This window comes from Eulemur rufifrons, chromosome 30, assembly GCF_041146395.1.
Source record: "Eulemur rufifrons isolate Redbay chromosome 30, OSU_ERuf_1, whole genome shotgun sequence".
NCBI lineage: Eukaryota > Metazoa > Chordata > Mammalia > Primates > Lemuridae > Eulemur > Eulemur rufifrons.
In genome coordinates, this window is record NC_091012.1 from 99,905,996 (window position 1) to 99,931,261 (window position 25,266).

Below are 25,266 nucleotides of genomic sequence, written 5' to 3' on the forward strand. Positions count from 1 at the left end.
AATAAGTTAACCTATAAAGTGCTTAGATTAGTGTTTAATAAATGTTAGGTGCTGTTATTAGCATAATTTGTTCATTCAATAAATATTTGAACTTTTGAAAGAGCTACAGACATTTCAGTCCCTGTCAGCAGGGGTACTGTTCTAGGTATATTAATGTGCTTTGTTTATTTTTGAGTGCTTCCCCAGACCATCCTGGAAGTGTTTTATAATGCGTGTATATATCATTTTACCTTTTTCTAAACTCAAAAAAAATCTGAACTGAATTCTAAAACATCTGGCCCCAGGGGTTATAAATAAGGGACTATGGATCTATAACTAATGATGTTTGCTGTGTGCCCTGCCCTGTAGATTGAAGGTGGCTGAACGGGAGGCCAGGGAGGAAACCATGTGATGGCTCCAGCGAGAGAATATGGAGACTTATCTAGGGTAGTGGTGCTAAGTCAGATTTTCTCAGTGTGTGTGGAGAGCTAGCCCCTCTTGACCACAGGGCCAGTGCAGTCAGGGTAGCTCTTTTCCTCCAGGGAGCCTGATTTACTTTGTCTTTTCAACTCATTGCCTGTAGGAAAAGTCCAAGCTGGAGAGTGAGCTAGCCAACTTTGGGCCTCGCATTAATGATATCAAGAGGATCATCCAGAGCCGAGAGAGGGAAATGAAAGACTTGAAGGAGAAGATGAATCAGGTGGGTAGGGATGAGCCATGCCAGCATGTGCATCAGGGCAGGACTAGGGCTGGAAACAGGACTCTGACTAAGAGAGCCTCTGTGCTCCCTGGCTTCTCTCTTCAGGTAGAGGATGAGGTGTTTGAAGAGTTTTGTCGGGAGATTGGTGTGCGCAACATCCGGGAGTTTGAGGAAGAGAAAGTGAAACGGCAGAATGAAATCGCCAAGAAGCGGTAGGTAGAAGAGACTGGGATGCCATTGAGCCTCCAGCCTGACATTCTTGGAAAGTCAAATGCCATCATAAGGCAGGGACCAACTCTTAGAGCTATGGGAGTTTATTGTAGGTGGGCCTTAAAGAACAAGGATATCAGGGAGGCAGTATGGCATAGTATAGTGGTTAAACTTGATTTGCCTGAATTAAAATCCCGGCTCCACAACTCATCATCTTGGGTAGTGATTTGACTTCTGCAAGCCATGGTGTATGTAAAATGGTATAGTGATACCTATCTCACGGCATTGTTGGGAGGATCAGATGAGCTAATCTTTGTAAACTATTTAGCATAATATTTAGCACCTACTGAGAACAATAAATATTAGCTTTTATTGTCATTATCCTGATGGGTGATTTGTGGGGGTAGGGGGGTGGGAGTGGGGTTGGAGGAATAAAGTTCTAGGTTGGAAGAATAGCCAGAACAAAACAAGCTTCTCCTTTCTTCCTTACTTTAGGTCAGTAAACTTTTCTTCAGTACCTACCTTGTGCCAGGTTGTCCTGTGCTAGGCATCGGAGGGTGGTAAGGGAGATAGAGGTAAGACAGAGATGAACACAACAGTCTCTGCTGATGGAGGTCACTCCTTGGATGCTGGGCCTCAGTCAGCAGTTCATCTAGCCCTTGGCCCATGCAGTAAATATTCATTGCTTTCCTACTCCAAGCCAGGCTCAAGGGATATAGGATTGAATCAGAGGCTGTTTTTTCCCTCAGGGAACTTAAGGAAAACAGGTAGAACAACAATTTTAGAACAGTATGATAAATAGTGTAATTGAGGTAGATACAAAATACAGAATAAGTTTTCAAGGAACTGCAAATCAACAAGAGGAAAAATAAAAACAATGACAACAAACCCAATAGAAAAATGGACAAAGTATACAGATGACCTTTCATGGAAAGAGATGATTGAATGCCTAACAACTGTAGGAATTGATATTTAATCTCTTAATCAGAGGAATGCAAATTAAAACCAATCTAGGGTGAGGCACAGTGGCTCAAACCTATAATCCTAGCACTTTGGGAGTTCAAGATCAGGCTGAGCAACAGAGCAAGACCCCATCGCTACAAAAGATAGAAAAATCAGGCGAGTAGCACACACCTGTGATCCCAGCTACACGGGAAGCTGAGGGAGGAAGACCGCTTGAGCCTAGGAGTTTGGGGTTGTAGTGAGTTATGATGATGCCACTGCACTCTAGCCCAGGCAACAGAGTGAGAGTGAGACCCTGTCTCAAAAAAACAAAACAACAAAAACCCAATCTAGTAGTATTTAGTGAAAATAAGTCTATATATATCCTATGTAGTATATAGGTATATATATGCCCTATGGGTATAGATCCCAAGGTCTTTCCACAGGATCACAAGGAGACACATTCAGGGTTGTTCGTCTTGGCATAATTTGTGGTAGTGAAGTGTTGGTGGCTATATAGATGGCTATCACTGGGGGAAGTGTAAGTTAAATGAATATACAGACTACGGGATACTGTGTAGCAGTTCAAAACAAGAACTGGATTTACAGGCTAAATAATTTATAATTTATTGATAAAGTATAAACTTGGTATTTAATGAAAGAATGAAATTTACAACAACATGCATTTGTATACATTTTAAAACAATGGCTTTACAAGGATATGTGTTTTTAAGGATGTGTGTGTATATGTATGTCACAGTAGGGAAGGTAGTAAGAGTGGAAATTGGGGATTGAAACAAAGGGGACAAGGGAGGGGTCTTGCACAGGCAGCTATGCTAAGTGTGTTATGAACTCTGGGATACAATTAACTCAACTCTCCACCTGAAGTCCAAAAAGGGAGGAACCCAACAAAGTGTAATAGAAACTAAGAACCTTGCTCAGAAGATCAGGAAAGGTTTTACAAAATAAGGAGTGATGAACTGGAGATCTGAAGGGCGAGTAGGATTTAGCCACTGGGCAGCTACATAAGAAGGGAGTGCCAGGCATTGAGAACAGCATGGTTGGAGGTGTGAGAGAGCAGGCCTTGTTCTAGATACTAAGTAGTTTTGAATGTCTGGAGCAGAAAAGCAGGAGGAAGGCGGGGGTGTAGAGAGGGCAGCAGGGGCCACATCACAGAGGACTTCATGAGTCATGCTTAGGAGATTGGACGTAAAATTGTATAGCTTAAAATTACAGAGTTAATTACGTTCCATTTGGATTATAGTGACTAATAGGTTTAAGCTGCTAGCATGACATCTGGCAGCATCTGTCATATCATATTGGGGGTTGGAGGCAGTTGGAAGTTAGCCCTGTCTGGTCTGCTAGTGTCTGTGCTAGTTACATATCCTTTGAGTTTCTAAAGAGATGGGGAGGAAGACAATAGCAGTAATCCATTATTTTCGCCATGTTTTTATACCATCCAAGCTTTGCCCTTTAAGAGGTTCTAGAATCTTGGGGAGGTTGGGAGCCCTTGGGCTAAGATGAGCTGAATACAGCCAGTATGCCTAGTAATGATGATGATAACTAAAATTTATTGAGTAGTTACTGTGCCAGGTATGATTCTAAGGACTTTATACGTATTAACTCATTTAAAAAATCCCCTAATAACTCTGAAGTAAGTACTATTATTATTATTTCTGTTTTGCAGATGAGGAAACTGAGGCCTGGACAGTATAGCTAATTAGCCCAAGGTCATACTACTAGTGAGTGGCAGAGTTACCAATCCTCTTAACCCACTATGTTATTTTGCAATGATGATGTGCAGGAAAGACCCCAGGTTTTGGTGTTAAACCTGGGTTCCAATCTTATGTGTGCCATTTACTAGCAGTGTGGCCTTGGGCCAGGTCTTTTACCTCTTGGCCTAAATTTCCTCATTTGTAAAATTAGGATAATAATGGCTACTTAGGGAGCTGTTGATTAGAGGATTAGAGATAATGTATGTAAAATACATAGAAGCTTAATAAGTAAGAATTACCATAGCTGGTGGATTCTAGGAACTTGGGAGGCCATTAGAGTCTCTGGTGTTTAAAGGGGGGATAATTAGGGTTTAGCCCAATCTCCCCTGTCTTGTGCCATGTCCACAGGGCCAGGCTGAGGAACTGTATTCTCTAACTTCAGGGGACAGTTTTATGTGCATATGGGTAGATAAGCTGAGTGGTGACCGAATGAAATTCAGCAGTAGCTGGGTCCCTGAGCCCTGGGCCTGGTTCCCCTTTCTTCCACAGTTTGGAGTTTGAGAATCAGAAGACTCGCTTGGGCATCCAGTTGGATTTTGAAAAGAACCAACTGAAGGAGGACCAGGATAAAGTACACATGTGGGAGCAGACAGTGAAAAAGGACGAAAATGAGATAGAAAAGCTCAAGAAGGTAAGGAAGGAGAGAATTAAAAGACTAAAAACTGGGAGGAAAATTGGAGGAAATATGACAGACAGAATTGTACATAATTTATCAATCTCTCATCAAAATAAGAAAAACGCAAAGACAAAAATGGATAAGTGGCACAAACAGTTCAAGAAGAGATTCAAATAGGCCATAAACACATACAAATAATTTAGCTTTACTAGAAATTAAAGAATTGCAAATTAAAGCAACAGTCAGAGGTAATTTGTTTCCTATGACATTACCCCCAAATTAAAAAAGGACAATGCTCAATGTCAGCCATGCTGCAGGAGACAGGTATTCTTATGCTGTATGGCACAATCTATCAAGAAGCTTCAGAATGCATCATACCCGCTAATTCAGTAGTACCTGAGGAGATAATCCAAAATGCTGGCAAAGCTTTGTGCAAACAGGTTGATGTTAATTACAAGTATTATTTATAGTTCCAAATTGGAAACTACCCAGTGCCCCTTGGAAAGTAGGAATTTAGCAAATCATGCCACATCCATAGAAATATTTATATAGTTTAGTGGCCTTCAAACTTTAGCAATACACAGACTGCTTTTAAAGGAAAAGTGTTCCCTAAGATCACCAGTGTTGGCTTAAATCCTTAATGTTACTTAAATATATACAAACGTATATACTTAACCAAAATCCAAGACAAACTTACAAATTAAATACTAACAAAATGAGTAAAATTTAGATTAACCGTGTAAATTCAGTGTAACAGATGATGCTGTTGTGCCAAAACCTAGTCACTTCACAGTGTGACTATGCTACTGATTGCTCCAGCTCAGTGCTTTTGAGTTTAGCATGCCTGGGCCACTGTGTATTGTGTGATGACTCAATTTCCTCACACCCATTCTCTTTAAATACTATGAAACCTTTGTTCCTTACAGCATTCCCTTCTGAGGGGATTTGGTTTTCTCTTGGTTTGAAAATATCATTTGACTTTTATGTCTGCCTATGTTTATTGCTCATTTTTGTGTTTTCTTCATTAACCCTTGATGATTAAGGTAGTCTTCCTTGGTACCACTGGAATCTTAAATGCATTACAAATTGAGCAATAAAATCCGGGGCAGGACTAGGTAGATGTCTAGATGATCCAGGATAATATATTTATGTGACTTTTTGACTTTTTATTTTGAAATATTTTCATCTTTGTGGAAAGTTGCAAGAATGATACAAAGAACTCCCATCTACCCATCACCAAGTTTCATCAGTTATCAATATGTTGCCACATTCCCTTTCGTATCTCTCTGTATAATATGCTTATTTTTTATGAGCCATTTGAGAGTAAGTTGCAGATATGTCCCCTTTATGTGACTTTTTAAGATTAAAATGAAAACAAAATTGTCCTTTAAAAAAATCAGAATATTAAGATAAAGCATCAGGAAAATAAAAAATTTTTAAAAATCAGAATATTATAAGTAAAGCTGTACTTCCCTTTGGACTCCCAGTCCTACTCCCCTTCCTAGTACTACCCCTACCCTACTCCCCTACCCAGAGGTAATCCCACGTGAGTATATATTCCTCTTTTAGGGATTTACTTAACTACTTGCACATTCATATCTGTGCACTCAAGAAAGTACACAATATTGTTTGTGTGGGTTTTAAATCAAATGTTATACTGCACATGATGAAAGTTTTGATGTGGAAAAAATGTTTAAATATTAAGTCAGAATAAGAGTTTTAATTAACAGTCTAATCTCAACTATGTAAAGCTGGCTGTAAATAATGCTGGGAGGAAATACATTAGAATGCTTATTGGTTACTTCTGGCTGATGGGATTATGAGTGATCCCCATATCCCACCCCCATCCTCCTTTATAATTTCTCTATACTTTTAACTTTTCTATAGTAGGTAACTTGTATAACAGGGGTATGTGGGAGAGGGCAACCAAATAATTTAGAAAAAGATAAACGGAGGCTGAGGGCTGATGAGGGTGAGAAAGCAGAGCTCATTGATGAGTGGCTCCAGTAAACTGCCTGGGAGTCAGGGTGGAGGCAGGAGGAGAAGATGCCAAGGTGAGATGGGGAAAGCCTTCACTTCTTGTCCTGTTTCCCCTGCTGGGACCAGGAGGAACAAAGACACATGAAGATCATAGATGAGACCATGGCCCAGCTACAAGACCTGAAGAATCAGCACTTGGCCAAGAAGTCAGAAGTGAATGACAAGAATCACGAGATGGAGGAGATTCGTAAGAAACTAGGGGGTGCCAACAAGTGAGTGGGTTCAGGCCTGGGGTGGGAGGAAGTAGGTAGGGTGGGCAGACTTCCAGATTTGGGTCTCACCTAGCTCCCTGGACCTTTTTTAGGGAAATGACCCATTTACAGAAGGAGGTGACAGCCATTGAGACCAAGCTTGAACAGAAGCGCAGTGACCGCCACAACTTGCTACAGGCCTGCAAGATGCAAGACATCAAGTTGCCACTGTCAAAAGGCACCATGGATGATATTAGTCAGGAAGAGGTGAGTATTATGGCTGGTGGTGGGAGTGGGCTGTGAACAGCAATAACCGGGGATGGGAAGTGAAAGTGGCCAGGAAGGGCAGTGAGAGAGAGGATGGTGGGCAGACAGTGGAGGGATGCAGGAGAGACAAGGCAAGGTGAGGTGGTGAAGGCAGGTGAGGTGAAAGTAACAGCCTTGGTGTGAGAGGGTTGTTGAATTGGGAGAGCTGCACCCGCCGTGGATGGTGAGAGAGTTGAGCCAGGAGACGATGAAGGAATTCATTAACCTTGGGAACTTGAGCTATGTTAGCTCCAGCTGGTGATGGATATTGGTAGGAGTAGGAATTGAGGGACATTAGCCAAGAACAAAGGAAGATAGGAAGCTGGGGGACCTAAGGATGATAGCTTAGCTGCAGTGAGGGAGGTTGGCCAGGAGAGGATTGGATAAGTGACATCAGCAACGCAGGGGTGAGTAAGCTTAGTTTTAGGAAAGGAAGGGACACTTGCCAATAGAGGAGCCAAGGCATTTTATCCATTAGAAATGAAGATTAGTAACAAGGGGGTGGGGGACGTTAACTGAGAGGAGGTTTGCGTATATCTTATCTTAGACCTGGTCATGTGTCTCAGTCCCACGTGTCTTCCACCCCCTCTCCCCCTTCCCAAATGGCATTTCAGTTTAATTCAGTAAATTATATTTTGAGCACCAGAAATGTTCTAGGCATCATGGTAACATGTGGCATAATAACCCCTAATCCTAACCACAGCCCTGCAGGGCAGGAGTTGTCCCTACATTGCAGGTGAAGAAACTCAGGATCTGAGAACATGACTTGCCCAGGATCACACTGTTAGTAAGTGGGTAGAGCCCAATTTTGAACTCAGGTCATTCTGCTTGCAAGGTCTCTATTCCTTTTGCCACGGTGCTTTCTAGCAAGATGCTATCTCAAAGATTGAAGGCTGCAAAAAAGAGTCCCCAGCCTTTCTCTAGAGGAGCACTCTCATGGCCAGTCTGCTTCATTTGACTCTCCCTCTTGCCATTGCAGGGTAGCTCCCAGGGGGAGGATTCTGTGAGTGGTTCCCAGAGAATTTCCAGTATCTATGCACGAGAGGCCCTCATTGAGATTGACTACGGTGACCTGTGTGAAGATCTTAAGGTGAGGATCAACCATGGGGGTGGGCCATATTCCCAGCTGTCCAGAGCAAGGGTCAGCCCATCTGGAGGCTCTGTGGAGACTGTGGCTGGAAAGAGGGGAGAGCTGGCAAGGGAAGAAGGATCGAGTTGTGAGCCAGGGTCCTCCCCTCATACGTACACAGAGATACATGCACATCTTCCACCCTGCACCCCAGCTGCTGCTGTCCCTGCCTGCTGTCAGTCTTCCCCTTCCATGTGTATACATGGCTAAGCCCAGATACACACACAGAGAACAGGCTCCTGCACAGTGAACAGATTGGCCTCAAGACTTCCTCAGGGCTCTTTCCTCCTCATTTTGGCATTCTCTCCTGGGTAGCACTTCGCTCCCCTGGCTTCAACTGCTGTCTCTGTGCTAGGTTAAGTTACAGAAATTTTCAAATATATATGGAAGTAAAGAGAATGATAATAATGAACCTGAGGCACCGATCACCTAGCTTCAACAGTTAGCAACATATGGTCAATCTTGTTTTTTCTCCCCGCTCCCCCCACCATTGGGCTGTTTTAAAGCAAATTCCAGACATTATTCCATCCATAATTACCTTAGCATGTATCTCTAGAATATGAGGACTCTTTTAAAAAAACGTAACCACAATATTGTACCAGAAAAGATTTAATAATAACTACACAATATCACCTAATACTCAGTAAATCTTTAGATTTTCATGGAAGTCCCATACATTTTATTTATTTTTTATTTTTTGCAGTTTATGTGTTTAAATCAATATTCAAGTAAGGTCCTTGTTAAAATTGGTCTCTGCTAGTCTATGACATTTTCCTATCCCTTTTAACTTTTTTCTTCCTATTTATTTATGGAAGAAACTGGTCATTGGTACTATAGAATTTTCTACATTCCAGATCTGGATTTGACTGAGTATGTCCCCATGATGTTACTTAATATGTTCTTTCATCTCCTGTATTTCCTATAAACTAATAAGTAAACCTAGAGTTTGATTGGATTCAGGTTCTTTTTTTTTTTTATATCATAGGTAATACTATGTACTTGTGAACTTCCTTTTGTATCACATCATTAGACACCTGATGTCACTTCTTTTTCTCTCTCTCTCTCTTTAATGTTAAAATTGATCGTTGTTCAGCATTACCTATGAAGTATTCTTGCCAAAAACTCAAACGTGGATCTGATCAAGCTTACATTAAAGCATAGGGATGCAGTTGGCCAAATCCAGACTGGGAAACTGTAAAGGACAAAAGACCTGATTTCTTCCATCAGTAAATGGGGAGAAAAAATAAAGAGGGAGGGGGAAGTGTTAGCACAAAAGACAAATCAACCAAATGAAATGTGTGGACCTCACTTGAATCCATTGCAAAGGAAAGAGGGAGAGGGACCTTATAGAGTGAGTGAGACTTAAGAGACATATCAGTCAGTTGCAATGTGTGTACCTTATTTGGAACCTACTTTGAAAACTCTATGTAAAAAAAATTTATAAAACAGGGCAATTTGAACACTGACCAGGTATTTATTTTATGATGTTAGGGAATTGCTGTTAATATTTTTAGGTATGATAATGATATTGTGGTTTTATTTTTTTGTTAAGTCCTTATCTTTTATAGGAGTGGTTCTTAATGAGAGAGCGGGTATCTTGTCCCCCCAGGGAACATTTGACAATGTCAGAGAGACGCTCTTGTCGTGCCCATTTGTCACAACTGGGGTGAGGGGGTTACTATCCACATCAGTGGGTAGACACCAGGGATGCTGGTAAACATCCTACGATGCACAGGACAACCCCCACAACGAATCACCCAACCCAAATGCTAGTAGTGCTGAGGTTTAGAAACCCTGTTTTAGAGATACACACTGACGTATGGAGGAAATAATATGTCTGGGATTTGCTTTAAAATAAGTGAGTATAGAAAGGAGTTGAGGGGTATAAATAGCAGGGTATTTGGCATGAGCTGATAATTGTTGAAGCTGAGTAATAGGTACATGGGATTTCATTATATTTTTCTCTGAGTTTTTGTGTATATTTGATAGTTTACATAATATAAAGTTAAAAAAACAACCAGATCACTAGGTTCAGGTGGTGTAAGCCTAACCCATTTTTATAAAGTTTCCTATTAACCTTTCATGAATTGGTTTTGGCAGCTGTTGATGATCATTGCCTAGATTCGTTAAGGGTTGCAAAATGGTAACTTTCTAATTCTTTCATTCCTCCTCTATATATTAGTTGGAATTCTAAAAAGAATTTTTTCACATCAACTATTTAGCTTCCTTGAAACACAGTTAGTATAGGAAAGGTAGGATAAATACCTAATCCTTTTCCTTTGTTTGCTAGCTTTCAGAATCATGACTTGTTTGCCCTTAACGACCTTCAAAGGTGACCAGTAGGCTTTTAATTTGTATTCATTATAAACCTAAATGTTTAGAGGTATTTTATATGTTTCAGTCTATTGTCATTTTCTTCTTGGTGCTCAAATTGTTCATCCTTGGCCAGTGGGAACCACTTCAAGTTGATTTTTGTTTGTTTGTTTATTTTCTTTCTTTTTCATTTATTGTTGTTTTTAGATTTTTATTATGGAAAATTTTAAAAGTAAAATAGTACAATGCTCCCTTGTAGCCATTGCCAGTTTTAACAACTATCAACTCATGGCCAAACTTGTTTAATGTGCATCCCCACATACTTGATCCTCTCTCTTCCTCCTAGGTTATTTTAAAGTAAATTCTGCACATCATTTCATTTGTAAGTAATGCAGAATGTATCTCTAAGAGAGTTAAGAATTCTTAAAAATAATTAGAACCATTATCATACCAAAAAATAATAATTTCTTCATATGAAGATTAGTGTTACATGTCCCTGATGGTCATACACAAACACATGTATTCTCACAGTTTGCTTGCTTGAATTGGGAGTCAAATAAGATGATTGACTGATAGATTGATATGGATGATTGATAAAGCAATTAGTTGATATGTCTCTTAAATCTCATTTAATATATAGGACCACCTCTATCTGGTTTTTTTTTGTTTGTTTTTTTTTTGGTTGGTTGGTTGGTTGTTTTTTTGTGTGTGGGTTTTTTTTTTTTTTTTTTTTAAGTCAGAATCTTGCTCTGTTGCCTGGGCTAGAGTGCCGTGGCGTCAGCCTAGCTCACAGCAACCTCAAACTCCTGGGCTCAAGCAATCCTCCTGCCTCAGCCTCCCGAGTAGCTGGGACTACAGGTGTAAACCACCGTGCCCAGCTAATTTTTTTCTATTTTTAGTGGAGACTGGGGTCTCACTCTTGCTCAGGCTGGTCTCAAACTTCTGAGCTCAAGTGATCCTCCTGCCTCGGCCTCCCAGAGTGCTAGGATTACAGGCGTGAGCCACTGTACCCGGCCCATCTGTTTTTGTTTTTATTTTATTTTATTTTTTGCAGTATTTTTTGTTGTTGTTGAAGAAATTGATCCATTTCTCCTGAAGGTGTTCCACATTCTGTATTTTGCCGATTGCATCCTGTGGTGTTTAAAATGCTCTGCCCCACCCACCCCAAAAATCCCCCAAGATAGTTCTGTTATCTCCTGTAGTTCCTGTAAGTGGTTAGTTAGATGTAGATCAGTACTATTCCATAGAGATAAAATGAGGCCCACATGTGTAATTTTAAATTTTCTAGTAGCCACATTTGGAAAAGTAAAAAGATAAAGGTGAAGTTAATTTTAATACTATATTATATTTAGCCCAGTATTCAAGAGTATCCTTTCAATATGTGAAAAATAGAAAAATTATTGATGAGATATTTGACAGTCTGTTTTTGTACTGAGTCTTCACAATCCAGTATGTATTTTATACTTACTGCACATCTCAGTTCAGACACTAAAATTTCCTCAGAAATACTTGATCTGTATTTAGATTTACTAAAATTTACAATTGAAAAAGCAGACCCACATACCCAAGTTGTTCCAAATATACTTAAAGAAAAGTTTTCCAGTAACTGAATTGAATACCAGGTTTTCAGTTCAAATGAACTAAAATTCCATAAAATTAAGACTTTTAATTCCTTAGTCCCACTGGCCACGTATCATGTGCTCAGCAGTTGCATGTGGTGACTGCATTGCATAGCACAAATGTAGAGGCTTAATTAGATTTAAGTTTTGGGGTCAGCTGGTTTGTTGTGGTCACGATTCCTTCGTAAGTGGTGGTGGTACTTCCATCAGGAGGTACATAACATCTGTTCGTGGCTCTTTTTTTGTGGTTTGCAAACATAATTGCTTAGATCCATTAATTTGTCAAGCAGGTGATCTGATTCTATCATTTCTTTGCTTATTAGCTGGAATACTATAGTGAAATACTTCCTCTCATCATTTATTTGGTGACCCCAAGGTACAGTTTGTATAGGAAAGGCAGGATATTTATATATATGCGCTTGATTTTTTTTTCCCTTTATCGGTTTATACAATAATGAGTTGGTTCCTTAGCTACCTCAAGATTTGTCCACTGAGTTGTTTCATATCATTATAAATTTATGGATTTAAATATATCTGGTGTCTTTGAGTCTGTTGTAGTTATTATCCTTGGTGCTCAAGCTATCCCATTTGGCCAGTGGTAACTCATTCAGTTTGGCTTCTGAATCATTTGGATACAACCCTTGTAGTCTTTGATTATCTTCCTTGCTTTCTGGTATGTCCACACTCATCCTCTACATTTCCCACCCCAGACCTGGAATCCGCTATTTCTCCCAGAAGCTATGACTTCTTTTGGTGGGAAATGCTATTATTTAGCAACTATCATCTGGACACTGGAGTGTTCATGACTGCTGGATTGTGCGGTGAGGTTCTTTTTGTCATTAAGCTAAAGAAAGGCTCATTGGGCATGTATAGTCATGTTCCTATGTTTTAAAATAATTTGAAAGAATTCTTTGAGTGTTTAACCAGTTTAATTTATAGTTAGGTTTCTTTGTTTTATTTTGTTTTCCATTTTTAGGAATTGCTCTTTTTAACATTTTGATTTATTTTTTCCCAACTTTAATTTTGAAATGTTTCAAACCTACAGAAAAGTTGAAAGAACAGTGAACACCCATATGCCTTTCACCTTAGATTCGCCAATGAATATTTTACCACATTTACTTTCTCTCTTCATCTCTCCTCTCCCTCCCGCTCATCCCACAAAGTGCAGTTTTTTTGGTTGAACCTTTTGAAGGAAGTGCAGGCATCATGATACTTAACCCTAAATATTTTAGCATGCTAACAATAAAACGTTGCCCTTCTTAACCATAATTTCATATTATACCTAAGAGAATGAATAATTATTTCATAATATTTAATGTCCAATCCATATTTGAATTTCCCTGGATGTTCAAAAGGTGTCTTTTATAGTTTTTTTTCCCCTTTCTTTTTGGAACCAGGATCCGATCAAGATTTATGGATTGTTTTTGATTATTATTAATATGTCCCTTTAGTTTCTTTTAATACGGAGTGGGTCCTTCCCCTTTTACTCGTTGCATTGTTCTTTTGAAGAGTCTACTTAAGTTGTCTTGGAAAATGTCCCACATTATGAATATGTTGGGTACTTTATAGTATTGTTTAACCTGTTCTTCCAACCCTTATATCGCCTATAAATTGGAAATTTGGTGTAGTCTGGAGGCTGAATGGATTTGGGTTTAAGTATTTTTGGGGGAAGAACCACTTTATTAGTGAACTTTATGTGATATGCTACCAGGACGAGCCCACTATTGGTGATGCTGAGTTTCATCCCTTAGTTAAGGTGTTAGGTGCTAGGTCTCTCAATGCTAAACGTACACTTTTACCTTTGTCATTAATTAGTAAGCTAAGGCAATGATTTGGCATCTTAGGAATATCTTGTTCCCCAACAATTTTTTGCCCAGTGGTTCTCACATTTTGATACAATTTTGTTTTTTAATTATGTAACACCTTCATGTGGTTCTAAAACCAAAAGTTTAAAACAAGCTACATGAAGAAAACTCTAGCTTCCATTCCTGACCCCTTCACCTCTCTTTCTCGATAGGTAACCCTTTTAATTAGTTTTTGGATTATCCTTTTTTTGTTGTTGTATGTTTTAAGTACAAATGTGTTTGTATGCAAATATATTTATATTCCCTCCATCTTCTCTTAGATAATAGATAGCACACTATTGTGTAACTTTGATATTTTATTTAAAACTCTACCTGGAAACCACTCCATAGCACTATATAAAGATCTTCAGAAGGGCCTTCTGAAATGTAAATATGTTTATGTCTTTGTTCTTTTTTTTTTTTTTTTTTTCCAAGACAGAGTCTCACTTTGTTGCCTGGGCTAGAGTGCCATGGCGTCAGCCTAGCTCACAGCAACCTCAAACTCCTGGGCTCAAGCAATCCTCCTGCCTCAGCCTCCCGAGTAGGTGGGACTACAGGCATGCACCACTATGCCGCGCTAATTTTTTCTATATATTTTTAGTTGTTTGGCTGCTAATTTCTTTCTATTTTTAGTAGAGACGGAGTCTCGCTCTGGCTCAGGCTGGTCTCGAACTCCTAAGCTCAAACAATCCTCCCACCTCGGCCTCCCAGAGTGTGAACTATGTGCTTGTTCTTGAAATCATTCAGTGGTACCTCACCTCCCTTGGGTTAAAGTCTAAACCTTATAAGGTACTTCGTGATCTGGCTTCTGCTTGTCTATCTGGCCTCTTTTCTTCCTGTTCCCTGTGCATATACACGCACAATTGGGGGGGTGCGGATTTGGAAGTTTATTAAAGTTAGTTACTCTTTTGAATTCCTTTCAATTCAATGAATTAACCATAAGCAACCCCTACCCCCCGCCCCCGGCTTTTGCCTGTGATGCTGCTGGTTGCATAGAAGATTGTTCCTTCTCTCTGTCCTCACTCATTTATCCTGTAGGCCTTAATTTAAACATATTCCTAGAGGCCTTCCCTACCCCAGAGTCTGAGTTAGGTGCCCTTCTTGTGTGCTGATTCAACATTGCTTACACATTCATCCTACAGTATTCTGATTGTTTACTTATATGCATTCCTGTTAGACCCCTGAGCTCTGTGAGCACAGGAACCATGGCTCACAGGATGTGACAGCTCAAGTGCCTGGCACTTGGTAGGCATTCAGTAAATATTTATTGACTAAAAGTGGCAGAAAGGCACAAGCCCAGACATGCATTGCAATATCCATAAGACCTAAAACCAAATTCAAGTGGAATTTGCTCAGATGTAGTGATCTAAGCAGAAAATGTGAGTCGCCTTATTTATTATGGAGCCGTAAGTGTAGTCCAGAGCAGCCTCTGTGGGGAGCCTCTAGGTCACCCTGGGATGGTGCTGGCTTATGGCCTGGGCTGAGAGCCAGAGAGGGGCACCACCAGCTGCTTTTCCTGAGAGACAAAGAGGTTGGCAGGGCCTGGGGGAAGGGCTAGAGATGAGAAAGTGGCGTCAGCCTGTAATTTCCAGGGATGGTGGGAATGGTTACTGGTGGAAGGAGCCAAGCTGGGGGAAAACCTGCCCTCTGCATGGGCGCAGGGGCCGGGCCCTCCTTGATGTTGCTGGCCTGGGGCTTACAGGATGCCCAGGCTGAGGAGGAGATCAAGCAAGAGATGAACACACTGCAGCAGAAGCTGAATGAGCAGCAGAGTGTGCTTCAGCGTATTGCTGCCCCCAACATGAAGGCCATGGAAAAGCTGGAAAGTGTCCGAGACAAGTTCCAGGAGACCTCAGATGGTAAGATTTGCCCTTCTACTTGGGCTTAAGACGAGGACAAGAGGCTGGACGTAGGCCACAGGCCTGCTAAACATCACAACAGCCCCTGTTTTTATATGCTTTCTTACCCTAAACAGTGGGAGTTATTAAATATCACACCTGTTTTAAGAGTGGAAAACTGCTGAGGTTCGGAGAGGGTAAATGACATGTTTTTTGTCTGAGGTCATGTAGCTGGTTGCTGTTAGAGCCCAGGGAGGAATCCATGTTTAGGTGGCTCCATGCCCATGTTTCTTACTTTACACCGTATCCAGTGGCCAACCCACTGGATACAGGTCCTTGTGGGACCCTCTTCAGGCATTCCTTTCTCTGTGGAAAGTCCCTACTCTATATTGTCATTTGCAGGTCATTCTTGCCAGAGTGTGGTCCTAAGAAATCACCTGTCTTTCTTTCTGGCAGAGTTTGAGGCAGCCCGAAAGCGAGCAAAGAAGGCCAAGCAGGCGTTTGAACAGATCAAAAAGGAGCGCTTTGACCGTTTCAATGCTTGTTTTGAATCTGTGGCTACCAACATTGATGAGATCTATAAGGCCCTGTCCCGCAACAGCAGTGCACAGGTAGGCCGGAGCCCCTTACACAATCAGCATATCTTTTCGTGCTCAGTTGCCCTCCCTCTAGGGTTCCTGTCCCCATCGCCATTCAGACTCAAATTGAGATCCTCACCCATGTGCCTTCCCCCAGGCATTCCTGGGCCCTGAGAACCCTGAGGAGCCCTACTTGGATGGCATCAACTACAATTGTGTGGCTCCTGGGAAACGCTTCCGGCCTATGGACAACTTGTCAGGGGGGGAAAAGACAGTGGCAGCTCTGGCCCTACTCTTTGCCATCCACAGGTAAGGCTGCTGCTGCAGGGCAGTTAGCAGAAAGACTGAACTGAGGCCACCAGAGGCTCTGGGGCCCAAGGATGTGCAGAGATCTGTGGAGGTGAAGATGTCCTTGTGGAATCTGGATTGTGTCCCTGTTTCCCTGCCTACTACAGTGTATCTGACCTTGGTTTTCCTGGACCTGTCTTCCCTATCCACCCTCATCCACTCAGCATGTCCTCGCTGGCCCCTGCATGTGTTCAGTCCTGCCTCCAGGCTTTTGCCCACATGGCTGCCGGCTGATAAGTCCTTTCCATGCAAATCTAGGTTGACTGTCACCTTCCACCCTTTCACGCCTCATTTTCCTCCTTTTCCTCTAGGAAGCCCTCCTTGACCACTGTGGCATACCCTGACCTCCTCCTCCCGAACGCTAGTAGTATTTAAATCCGACTCCCACAACTTAGTGCTTGATTGTACAGCGTCATTCTGCAAGCATTTCTCGAGTGCTGCTCTGTACCAGACCCAGCATGGTGGAGGGAATGGGGACACAGATGTATCAGACATGGTCTCTGGCCTAGAGGACCTCACAGTCTAGTAGAAACCAGACATGTAAACAGTGTTCTAAGTGTTGTAACTGGGTGAGCGTGGGTGCTGTGGATACACAGAGGAGGTACACTTAACCCAGTCTGGGAGGAGGTGTGGGTAGGCCAGGGAAAGCTTTTTAAGATTTAAGGGCAAGTAACACGAGCAGCACATATAAAGGATGAGTAGAAGTTGGCCAGGGAGACTGACAGGCATTCTAGACCGAGGGCGCAGCATGTGCAGGAGCAACGGAGCATGACAGAGCATGGTGTGTGTTGCAGTGGGGTAGACCTCCAGGTCGCTTGGTCAGTATGACTAGAGCCTAGGACAGCTTTATCTCCTCAGCCAGCCTGGGAGCTCCTGAGAGGACCATGTCTTCTTGTAGTTCTGCAGGATCCTCAACACAGGGCTGGGTGCAGAGGGGAGGGTTTAGTTGGTATATTGGCTTTTAGGGGCTCAGGCAACATTAAGATGGGAGTTTTTTAGTCTTTGAAGAAGTGGAGGGGGAAGCTGGCTGTTTGATGGGCCCCGGGGCTATCCCACCCCACCTCGCCGCCCCCTCCCCCACCTCAGTGTCAGCTCACCTACTGGTTCCCTCCCAGCTACAAGCCAGCCCCCTTCTTCGTCCTGGATGAGATCGATGCTGCCTTGGATAACACCAACATTGGCAAGGTGGGTGCAAGGAAAGTGGGACCTGGGAGGGAGGCCCCCAGGTCGGGACTGGGTTTCAGGGAGCAACTCCTGAGTGCGCCCTAGCCGTTCCTGCTGCCTGCTCTCTGTGCCCGGGAGGCTGGGCCCAGGGTCATCCCCACCATGGTAGTCAGTAGCCTCCTTCCCCCCAGCCTCTCCTTCCCCCAACCTCCACCCCCTACCCAACCCCCTCTGCCTCTGGCTGTGACTAGAAAATACCAGGGAGTGATAGGGCTTGAGCCCTGCTAAGTGCCTGGTGGCCCCTCTCACAGGTGGCAAATTACATCAAGGAGCAGTCTACTTGCAACTTCCAGGCCATCGTCATCTCTCTCAAGGAGGAGTTCTACACCAAAGCTGAGAGCCTCATTGGAGTCTATCCTGAGGTAGGGCAGGCCTGGCTCAGGAGCCAGCCCCACTCCCTGCCTGACTTCCCAGGGCAGGAAGGGAAGGCTGCAGTGGAGGGGAAAGGGGGCGGGGGAGCATAGGGAATCAGGTCCTGAACAGCCATCTGGGCTTGTTGGAGCCCTGCCCTGGAGGCTTAGCCAGCCTAGCCAGGCAGGGCCATTGCATTTGGGGACGGGTGGAAAGGCCAGGCAAAGGCAGCCAAACAGTGGAGAAAGGAGAGTGCAGAAGTAGGCAGGGAGAGAAGGCACATGGGACTGAGCGCATCCTCTCACACCCAGAGAGAACCATTGCCTGGGCTTTGGGCAGGTATGTAGGGAGGAGGGTTTAAGGCCCCTGGTCCTGGGGTACTAGACCCCTCTTAATTCTCTCCTTAAAATTTTATTTTTCTTTTTCTCCCTCCTCCTTCAGCAAGGGGACTGTGTGATCAGCAAAGTCCTGACCTTCGACCTCACCAAGTACCCAGATGCCAACCCCAACCCCAATGAGCAGTAACCATAGTTCTGCCCTCCTGGTTCTGTCTGGATCCCTAAGCTGCCCCTCTCCCAGTCTCTGCATATTTGGCTCCCAACCTTCCCCTACCTCCTGGCCCTTTTTGGTGTAGTCATGGGATTTAGGCACTGCTATCAAGCACGAAGAGGAACAGAGGTGGTGTTAGGTCTGGAGCAAAAATGCCTGAGCGACAGGGAGCGTCCTGGCCTCTGGAAGGAGGTGCTGAGCTGAACAGGGCCATCTGTCCATTCCCCAACCCCCACCAGACCTCCCCCTCATCACCCATAATCATGGGTCCCTTGCCCACTGTGCGTGTGGGTATGTATGTGTGTATATGTGTGTTGGCATATGTGCACGTGGGTGTGTTTGCGAAATAATAAAAAGATATTGGAGACCTGTTTTAGAAGAAGCCTAGGCTGAATTTGATTCCAAGAGAGCTTAGGATGTCAGCACCCCAGAGCTGGGCAAAGGTACTCTGGATGTCATAGGAGTCTTAGGCAGTCACCTGAAACTGCCTTCATTCACTCATTCATGTGTTCATTCATTCATGTATTCATCAAACACATAGGGAACACCCTCTGTTTGTCAGGCTGTGTGCTTGGAATACAGAGTTAAATCAGACATGATCTCTACTCTCCTTATAAGGAGATGTAATGAGTTCATGAATTACTGTAGTTAGCTGAATGTTGTACGTACTTTGAATTTAAGAGGACAATTACCTCCAGGCTTCTGGAGAAGGTCACATTTGAGCTGGACCTTGACAAATTGGTAGGATTTGGTCAGGCACTAGGAACAGAGCGTTGGCTCTAGGGACAGACAGTTATGGGTTCTGGTCCCACTTTTTATCACATACCAGTTGTTTGACCTTGGGCAAGTCATTTGACCTTTCTGTGCCTCAGTTTCCTCATCTGTAAAATGGGGCTAAAAATATTACCTACCTCATAGGATTTAATGATGTCAAGCTCCTCACTGGAGGCCTTATCCCTTCTTGGAGCCCACTAGATGTCAACCCCTCAGAATATAAGCCTGGCCCCGTGAGGGCTTGTGATCCCAGCTGCTAGGGACAGAAGGAGCCTCCAAATCTGGGATATGCTGAATGCCCTGGTTACTAGGAAAGTTCCAGGGCACTGATGGGGTGTGCCTGATAAGTGGAAGGAGGGCCTGAGGAAAACTATAGCTTCAACCACGTATGATAACCAGGTGCCTGGGCCCCAACCTGGATTGTGAGGAAATAGGGGAGAGGTAGCCTGGCCTACATCCCAGCCTTCACTCATTCACATAGTACCGTCAGACGTTTATCCTACTCTGTATATTGTTTTTTTGCTTTTTAAAAGTTAAGTCATTTCCAGTTACCCAAGTAATGCATGAATTCATCCTCCTTTTAGGAAATTAGATTGTTACAGATAAAGGTAGCCTCATTTGACTACCAACTACTCCCCCTCCTGATCCATCTCTTCATGGTTGTTATGTTTGTTGTACTTCCATCTAGACTTTGTTTTACTACTTTTACATACATTTATGAATTCACTGAAAAAAATTGTTTAATGCAAATGGTATATTGTTCTGTAATTTGCTTTGTTTGCTTAACAATGTTTTTGAGATCTATGCATGTTGCTAAATGTAGATCAGTCCATCCTCTAAATTGTTATATGGATTGCCATCATAAGACTATCACATTTTACTCATTTCTCTTGTGATGGACATTAAGACTGTTTTCAGTTTTTTGCTATTACAAAACATTACACAGGAGCATCCCTATGCCTGTGTGAAAGTGTGTGTGTGAAAGTTTAACTAGGGTTCATTCCTAGAAGTGGAATTGCAGTCATAGGATATTTATGTATTTGTTTTTAATAGATATTTCCAAGTTGCCCTCCTGTACTATTTACTCAGTATTTTTCTTGAAGTGATCTGAGGTCTAACATTGTTAGCTACATCAGTTTCATCCTAAGTAGTGATATTCATGAAATCATAGGTTTGATGTGCTAATTATGTATTTTTCTAATATACATTAAAAGGCATAACTATCAAAACAAAATAAACTTGTCTGTGTTCAACCAAAGAAGTCACATACCATCAGTGGTACACGTGCCATAATTTGGCAAATGCTGGCATATATGGAAGAGCACAATTTGGGGGTCAGACTTGGTTCTAATTCTAGCTGTAGAAACTGGGGCAAGTTACTTCACCTCTGAGCCTCTGTTTCCTCATCTATTAAAGGAGATGATGAGCACCTACCTTGAAGCTGTGAAGGGAAGATTTAAATGAAATAAACCTGAAGCAATTTGGCTGGTATCTAGATCACCACAGCCCTTTAAAGGTAGCCATTGCTATTCTCCCCACTTTACAGATGAGGAAACTGAGACCAGGAAAGGGTAGGTGACCTACCTACCAAATAACAGGCTGGGTTTGAACCCAGGTCCTCCAAGTCATCCTAGTGCTTTCTCTACTATAAAGGTGATTATCAACCTTGGCTGTACGTCAGAATCAGTAATGAGGCTTTTTCTTTTTCCTTTGTAAAGAAGCAATATATACAGAGGTAAAAAATCAAATAGTACAGAAAGGCTTATAATGAGAGGCAGCAATTTCCTGCTACACCCCCACATGCAAAGGATGTGGAGCTCTTTAAAAATAAATTGTTCTGGTCCCGCCTCTGGAAATCTGATTCAGTAGGTGTGGATAATAACCTGGATAACTAACCCCTACTTCACAGGATGGAAAGGATTACATGAGATGCCTTGGGCCAAGGCCCTGGCACACAGGAACACAAGTGCTACAGAGGAGCTTGGAGGGCTTAAGTCCTGAGGAGCCAGGAGATGAGATGACTTGTCCAAGATTCCAGTGGTTTAGTAGCAGAGCCTAGACTTCCACTCGGATCTACTTGCCCCTCACTCTTTCCTATCATGCCCCGCCACCTCCTGTCATTGCAGAGCAACACATGTCAGTGAAGGCTGTGCTCAGGAGGCCAGACACCATGGAGTGCTTCTGAGAGCAAGCTGGATCTGAGTAGAATCCCTAGGGCTTGTTGGAAGAACTAGCTCTAGTTTAACTCCCTTATACTCTTGGACCCAGAAACCTTGGTCTAGGGAGTTGAGTACTCTACGATGGTATCTACCTTTGGGCACTTCACCCTGGAAATCAGTGTTGTGCACCAGAAACACAAAGGTGAATCAAATCTTTATCCTGCCTCTAAGGAGCTCACTGTTGGGGAGGTAATTTGCATTATAGTAATAAACAGCCATTAACCATTTGGTGTGATCAGCGCTCTGACAGGCACACAGGAGGGGCATCTAGGTTAGGTAAAGATTCAGGGAAGGCATCCTCTACTCTAAGAGGGGACACCTGAACTCAGTCTTGAGGGACTGGTAGGAATTAGCTAGTTGAGGAAGTAGAAGGGATTTCCAGGTAGTGGAAATGGTATGCACAAAGACCTGAAGGAAAGAAACAGTAAAGTAATTCATAAATACTGAAGCATAAAGATTCCTGGGGTGGGGGAAGAGCAGCAAGAAAAGCTAGAGAGGTAGTCAGGAACCGGATCGGCAGAGGGTCGTAAATGCCTGGCTACAGAGTTCAGACATATCTTGTGGGACGGTGTGGTTCCCAAACTGGCTGTACACCAGAAACACATAGGGCATTCTGGGCTCCAACCTCTAAAAACTCAGTAAGTCTGGGGTGGGGCCTCAGAATCTTGAATGATTATGAAGGTCACCATATGCCTAGGGTACAGCCAGATTTGAGAACCGTGGCTTGAAGGCAGCAGGGGAACCATGAAACTGTTAAGCAGGGGGACTCCAGATGAGATGGGAATCTAACCTGTTTCTGGCCAGCCAGCCAGTGTGGAGATGAATTAAGTTAGATGTTTATGCCATATGTGCCTGTGCCTGTAGTTTCCCTGTTATTCAACTTCTCATACTATTATATCTGCTTACTTTGTGTCTGAATAAACTATAAGCACCATAAGGATGGGCCTGGGGATAGCTTGCTTACCAGTATATCCCCTGCAAAAAAGCACAGTGCCTGAAACAAAACAGGCACCCGGTAAAGTTTCTGAATGAATGAAGGCATGAGTGAATGCATTTGCAAGGGAGAGAATGAACACAGGGAGATTAGTTAGGAGATTACTGAAAAGACCAGGAGGCCTACACTAGGGCAAGGGCCAGTAGGAATGGATTGCAGGCGTTAAGGTGTGAGCTGTTAAGAGAAGGTGATAAACTGGACTTGGTGACTGATTATTGGATGTGGAGGCTGACTGAGCGGATAGAGTGAGTACCCCCATGAATAGCTAGGATTCCGACCCTATCCCAGTCTTCTCTCTCCTCATCCATCTCTGAATCAGAATCTCCTTCCAGTCTCCTGAGCAACTGGAATTTCTCCCTCAAGTTAGTTAAACATGTGTGCTGTGTGGTCTCTCACTCACCCCCAGCCATTGATTCATTCATCCTATTCAATAAATCCTGGCTGAGCACCTCCTGTGTGCAGTGAGGCTCTTCTAAGCTAGGACTCTGACTCCCTCTTTCCTACCTCAAGAGATGTTTTGGAGGGCTTTCCCAGGTAAGACATCCCTTATACAATGACATAGTGAGATGCCCAAAATGTCACACCTGCTTGGGAACTTTGAGACTTTGCCCAACCCCCTCCTGAGTCCCTCAGAGGGGAATTAACTTCCCAGGGTCCCACTGTTAGGAAGTGTTGGAGCCAGAACTGGAACCTAAGTTCCCTTTCCATATCGTCTCAAGAGCCTTGATCTTGATCTATCTCACTGCAGATCAGGACAGGCAGAGGTGGTCAGGGAGAAGGTGGGACTTAGGTTGAGCCTTGAAGGTCAATGTACTAGACAGGCAAAACAAGATGCTTGCCAATTACACTGCCCCCTTCTGGAAACCCTCAGCAAACCTGCCATGCCCAGTTTCTTCTAAGGGGTTTCTTTAGCATAAGTTGCCATGCTCTGTACCATGTGACTGCATGAATCTTGGCCACAGATGGCTACATTGGGATAGTATCTGACTCGAGGGCAGCTGATCTCTAGGCTGGCCAGCAGCCTCTTAGGTGGACTGGTGTAAGGACTCTACCTCATAGGGGTGGCATTTATCAAATGGCAAATGCATGAAACAATCAGACCTTTCAGAGAGGCTGAATGTGAGGCATTCAGAAGAAGTGAACAATTGATTAGAATTCAGTGAGGCAGAAGTGGTGGTAGATGAGGGGTGGCCAGAAACTAAAACAGCAAAAGCAAAGAGAAAGCTGTAGAAACCATCAGTGAGCAGATGTCGTGAGACATTTGTATCATGAGATCATGGGGCCACAAGGTAACAGAAGCCATGAAGCAGCAAGGCAACAATGGGCCAAAAGGACGCAGAAGCCATGAAGCAATAGGAGCCATGAGGAACAGAAGCCATGAGACAAAACTGACAGATCCATGAAGCAGCAGGAGGCTGGAATACACAAGATCCATGAGGCAACAGAAGTGATGAGACTGCAAGGGACACAAGATAGCCGGAACCATGCGGCAGCAAGGCAACAGGAATTGAAGAGGCAGCAGGAGTTAAAACACAGAGACACTGTGAATTAATAATAGGAACTGAAGCCCCAGGAGCCATGAAGCTGCAGGAGCCAGGAGGCCTAGAAGCTGTGAGGCAGCAAAAGCTATGGGCTAGCAACGAGGGGAACAGAAAGAAGTTAGTAGCAGTAGGAGGAGTATAAATACAGCCAGAAAGTAGTTGAGTCACCATTTTGGGAAGCACCAGAGAAGGGAGCAACAGATGCCTGCAGCTGAGGGGGTGACAAGATAAGCCAGGCTCTAGAGCTACTTTGGATCATGAACCATTTTCAAGTTTCTGTTCTTCTGTGAGGCTGCCTGTGTAGCTGTTCTTGTCTTCCTTATTTCCCTGTGAATGCTTTAATAAATCCCCGTCACTAACCTGAATGTGTCTTTGTTCCTTGTAATCTAAAAGTGGTTAACACTGTGGTGTCCTGTTTAGAGGGGTGGAGGAGCAGGGCAGAAGGTCTTCCTGGTGGGTTTGAAGCAAGACACAGCAGCGGGAATTCACTCATTCTTTCTCTCATGCCCTTACTGGCATAGGCACTTTTCATTCATTTACTTATTGGCTTGCTTTTCTCACTCATTCATCCACTCATCAATCATTCTCTTATTTGTGTGCTAACTCATAACTTCATTCACTTATTCATTCATGCATTTGCTCATTTATTTGCTCATTTGTTCTTTCCTGCATTCACTCACATTATTTTTCCATCCATTCGTTCAGCAAGCATATGTTGAATTCCTGCTGCATGTCAGGCCCTTTGCTCTAGGTTCTGGGGATAAGGTACACTCCCTGCCCTCCAGGAATTCAGTTTAATTGGGGACTTAGATAAGTAAGCATTTAAGTGCACTAAGCATGGCAGATGACATAACGGGAAGTCTAGATGAGGCAAAGTGAGCATATAGGAAGCACTGGATGGTTTTCCCTCGGGTGGGTTGGGTTGGAGGGAGTACTCAGGAAAGCCATTATATAGAGGGTGGCACTTGAACTGATTCTTGAAAGAGAATTGGTGTTTACCATATGGAAAGGGAGGAAAGAACATACCAAGCAGAGGAACTACCTAAGCAAAGTTATATGAAGAGTGGACATGCATGGGTTTTAGGGGGACTGTGCATTGTCCCATGCAGTGGAATAAGTGGCAGAATCCAGGCAGTCAAGCTTAGCTTTGACCCTATGAGCAATGGGAAGCTGAAGACTGGTTTGG

General features: G+C 43.2%; 1 protein-coding gene across 1 annotated transcript in view; it reads left to right on the top strand.

Moving 5' to 3' along the window:
- Nucleotides 1-20,416, top strand: part of SMC1A (structural maintenance of chromosomes 1A) — a 33,897-nt gene extending 13,481 nt beyond the window's left edge. Inside the window, exons 14-25 of the mRNA XM_069462835.1 lie at nucleotides 563-679; nucleotides 785-891; nucleotides 4,096-4,237; nucleotides 6,329-6,474; nucleotides 6,567-6,720; nucleotides 7,739-7,849; nucleotides 15,367-15,523; nucleotides 15,959-16,113; nucleotides 16,238-16,389; nucleotides 17,544-17,613; nucleotides 17,904-18,014; nucleotides 18,445-20,416. Coding sequence (XP_069318936.1) covers nucleotides 563-679; nucleotides 785-891; nucleotides 4,096-4,237; nucleotides 6,329-6,474; nucleotides 6,567-6,720; nucleotides 7,739-7,849; nucleotides 15,367-15,523; nucleotides 15,959-16,113; nucleotides 16,238-16,389; nucleotides 17,544-17,613; nucleotides 17,904-18,014; nucleotides 18,445-18,528 — 1,506 coding nt within the window. The 3' untranslated portion in view covers nucleotides 18,529-20,416. The remainder of the gene's footprint in view (nucleotides 1-562; nucleotides 680-784; nucleotides 892-4,095; nucleotides 4,238-6,328; nucleotides 6,475-6,566; nucleotides 6,721-7,738; nucleotides 7,850-15,366; nucleotides 15,524-15,958; nucleotides 16,114-16,237; nucleotides 16,390-17,543; nucleotides 17,614-17,903; nucleotides 18,015-18,444) is intronic.
- Nucleotides 20,417-25,266: the final 4,850 nt, after the last annotated feature.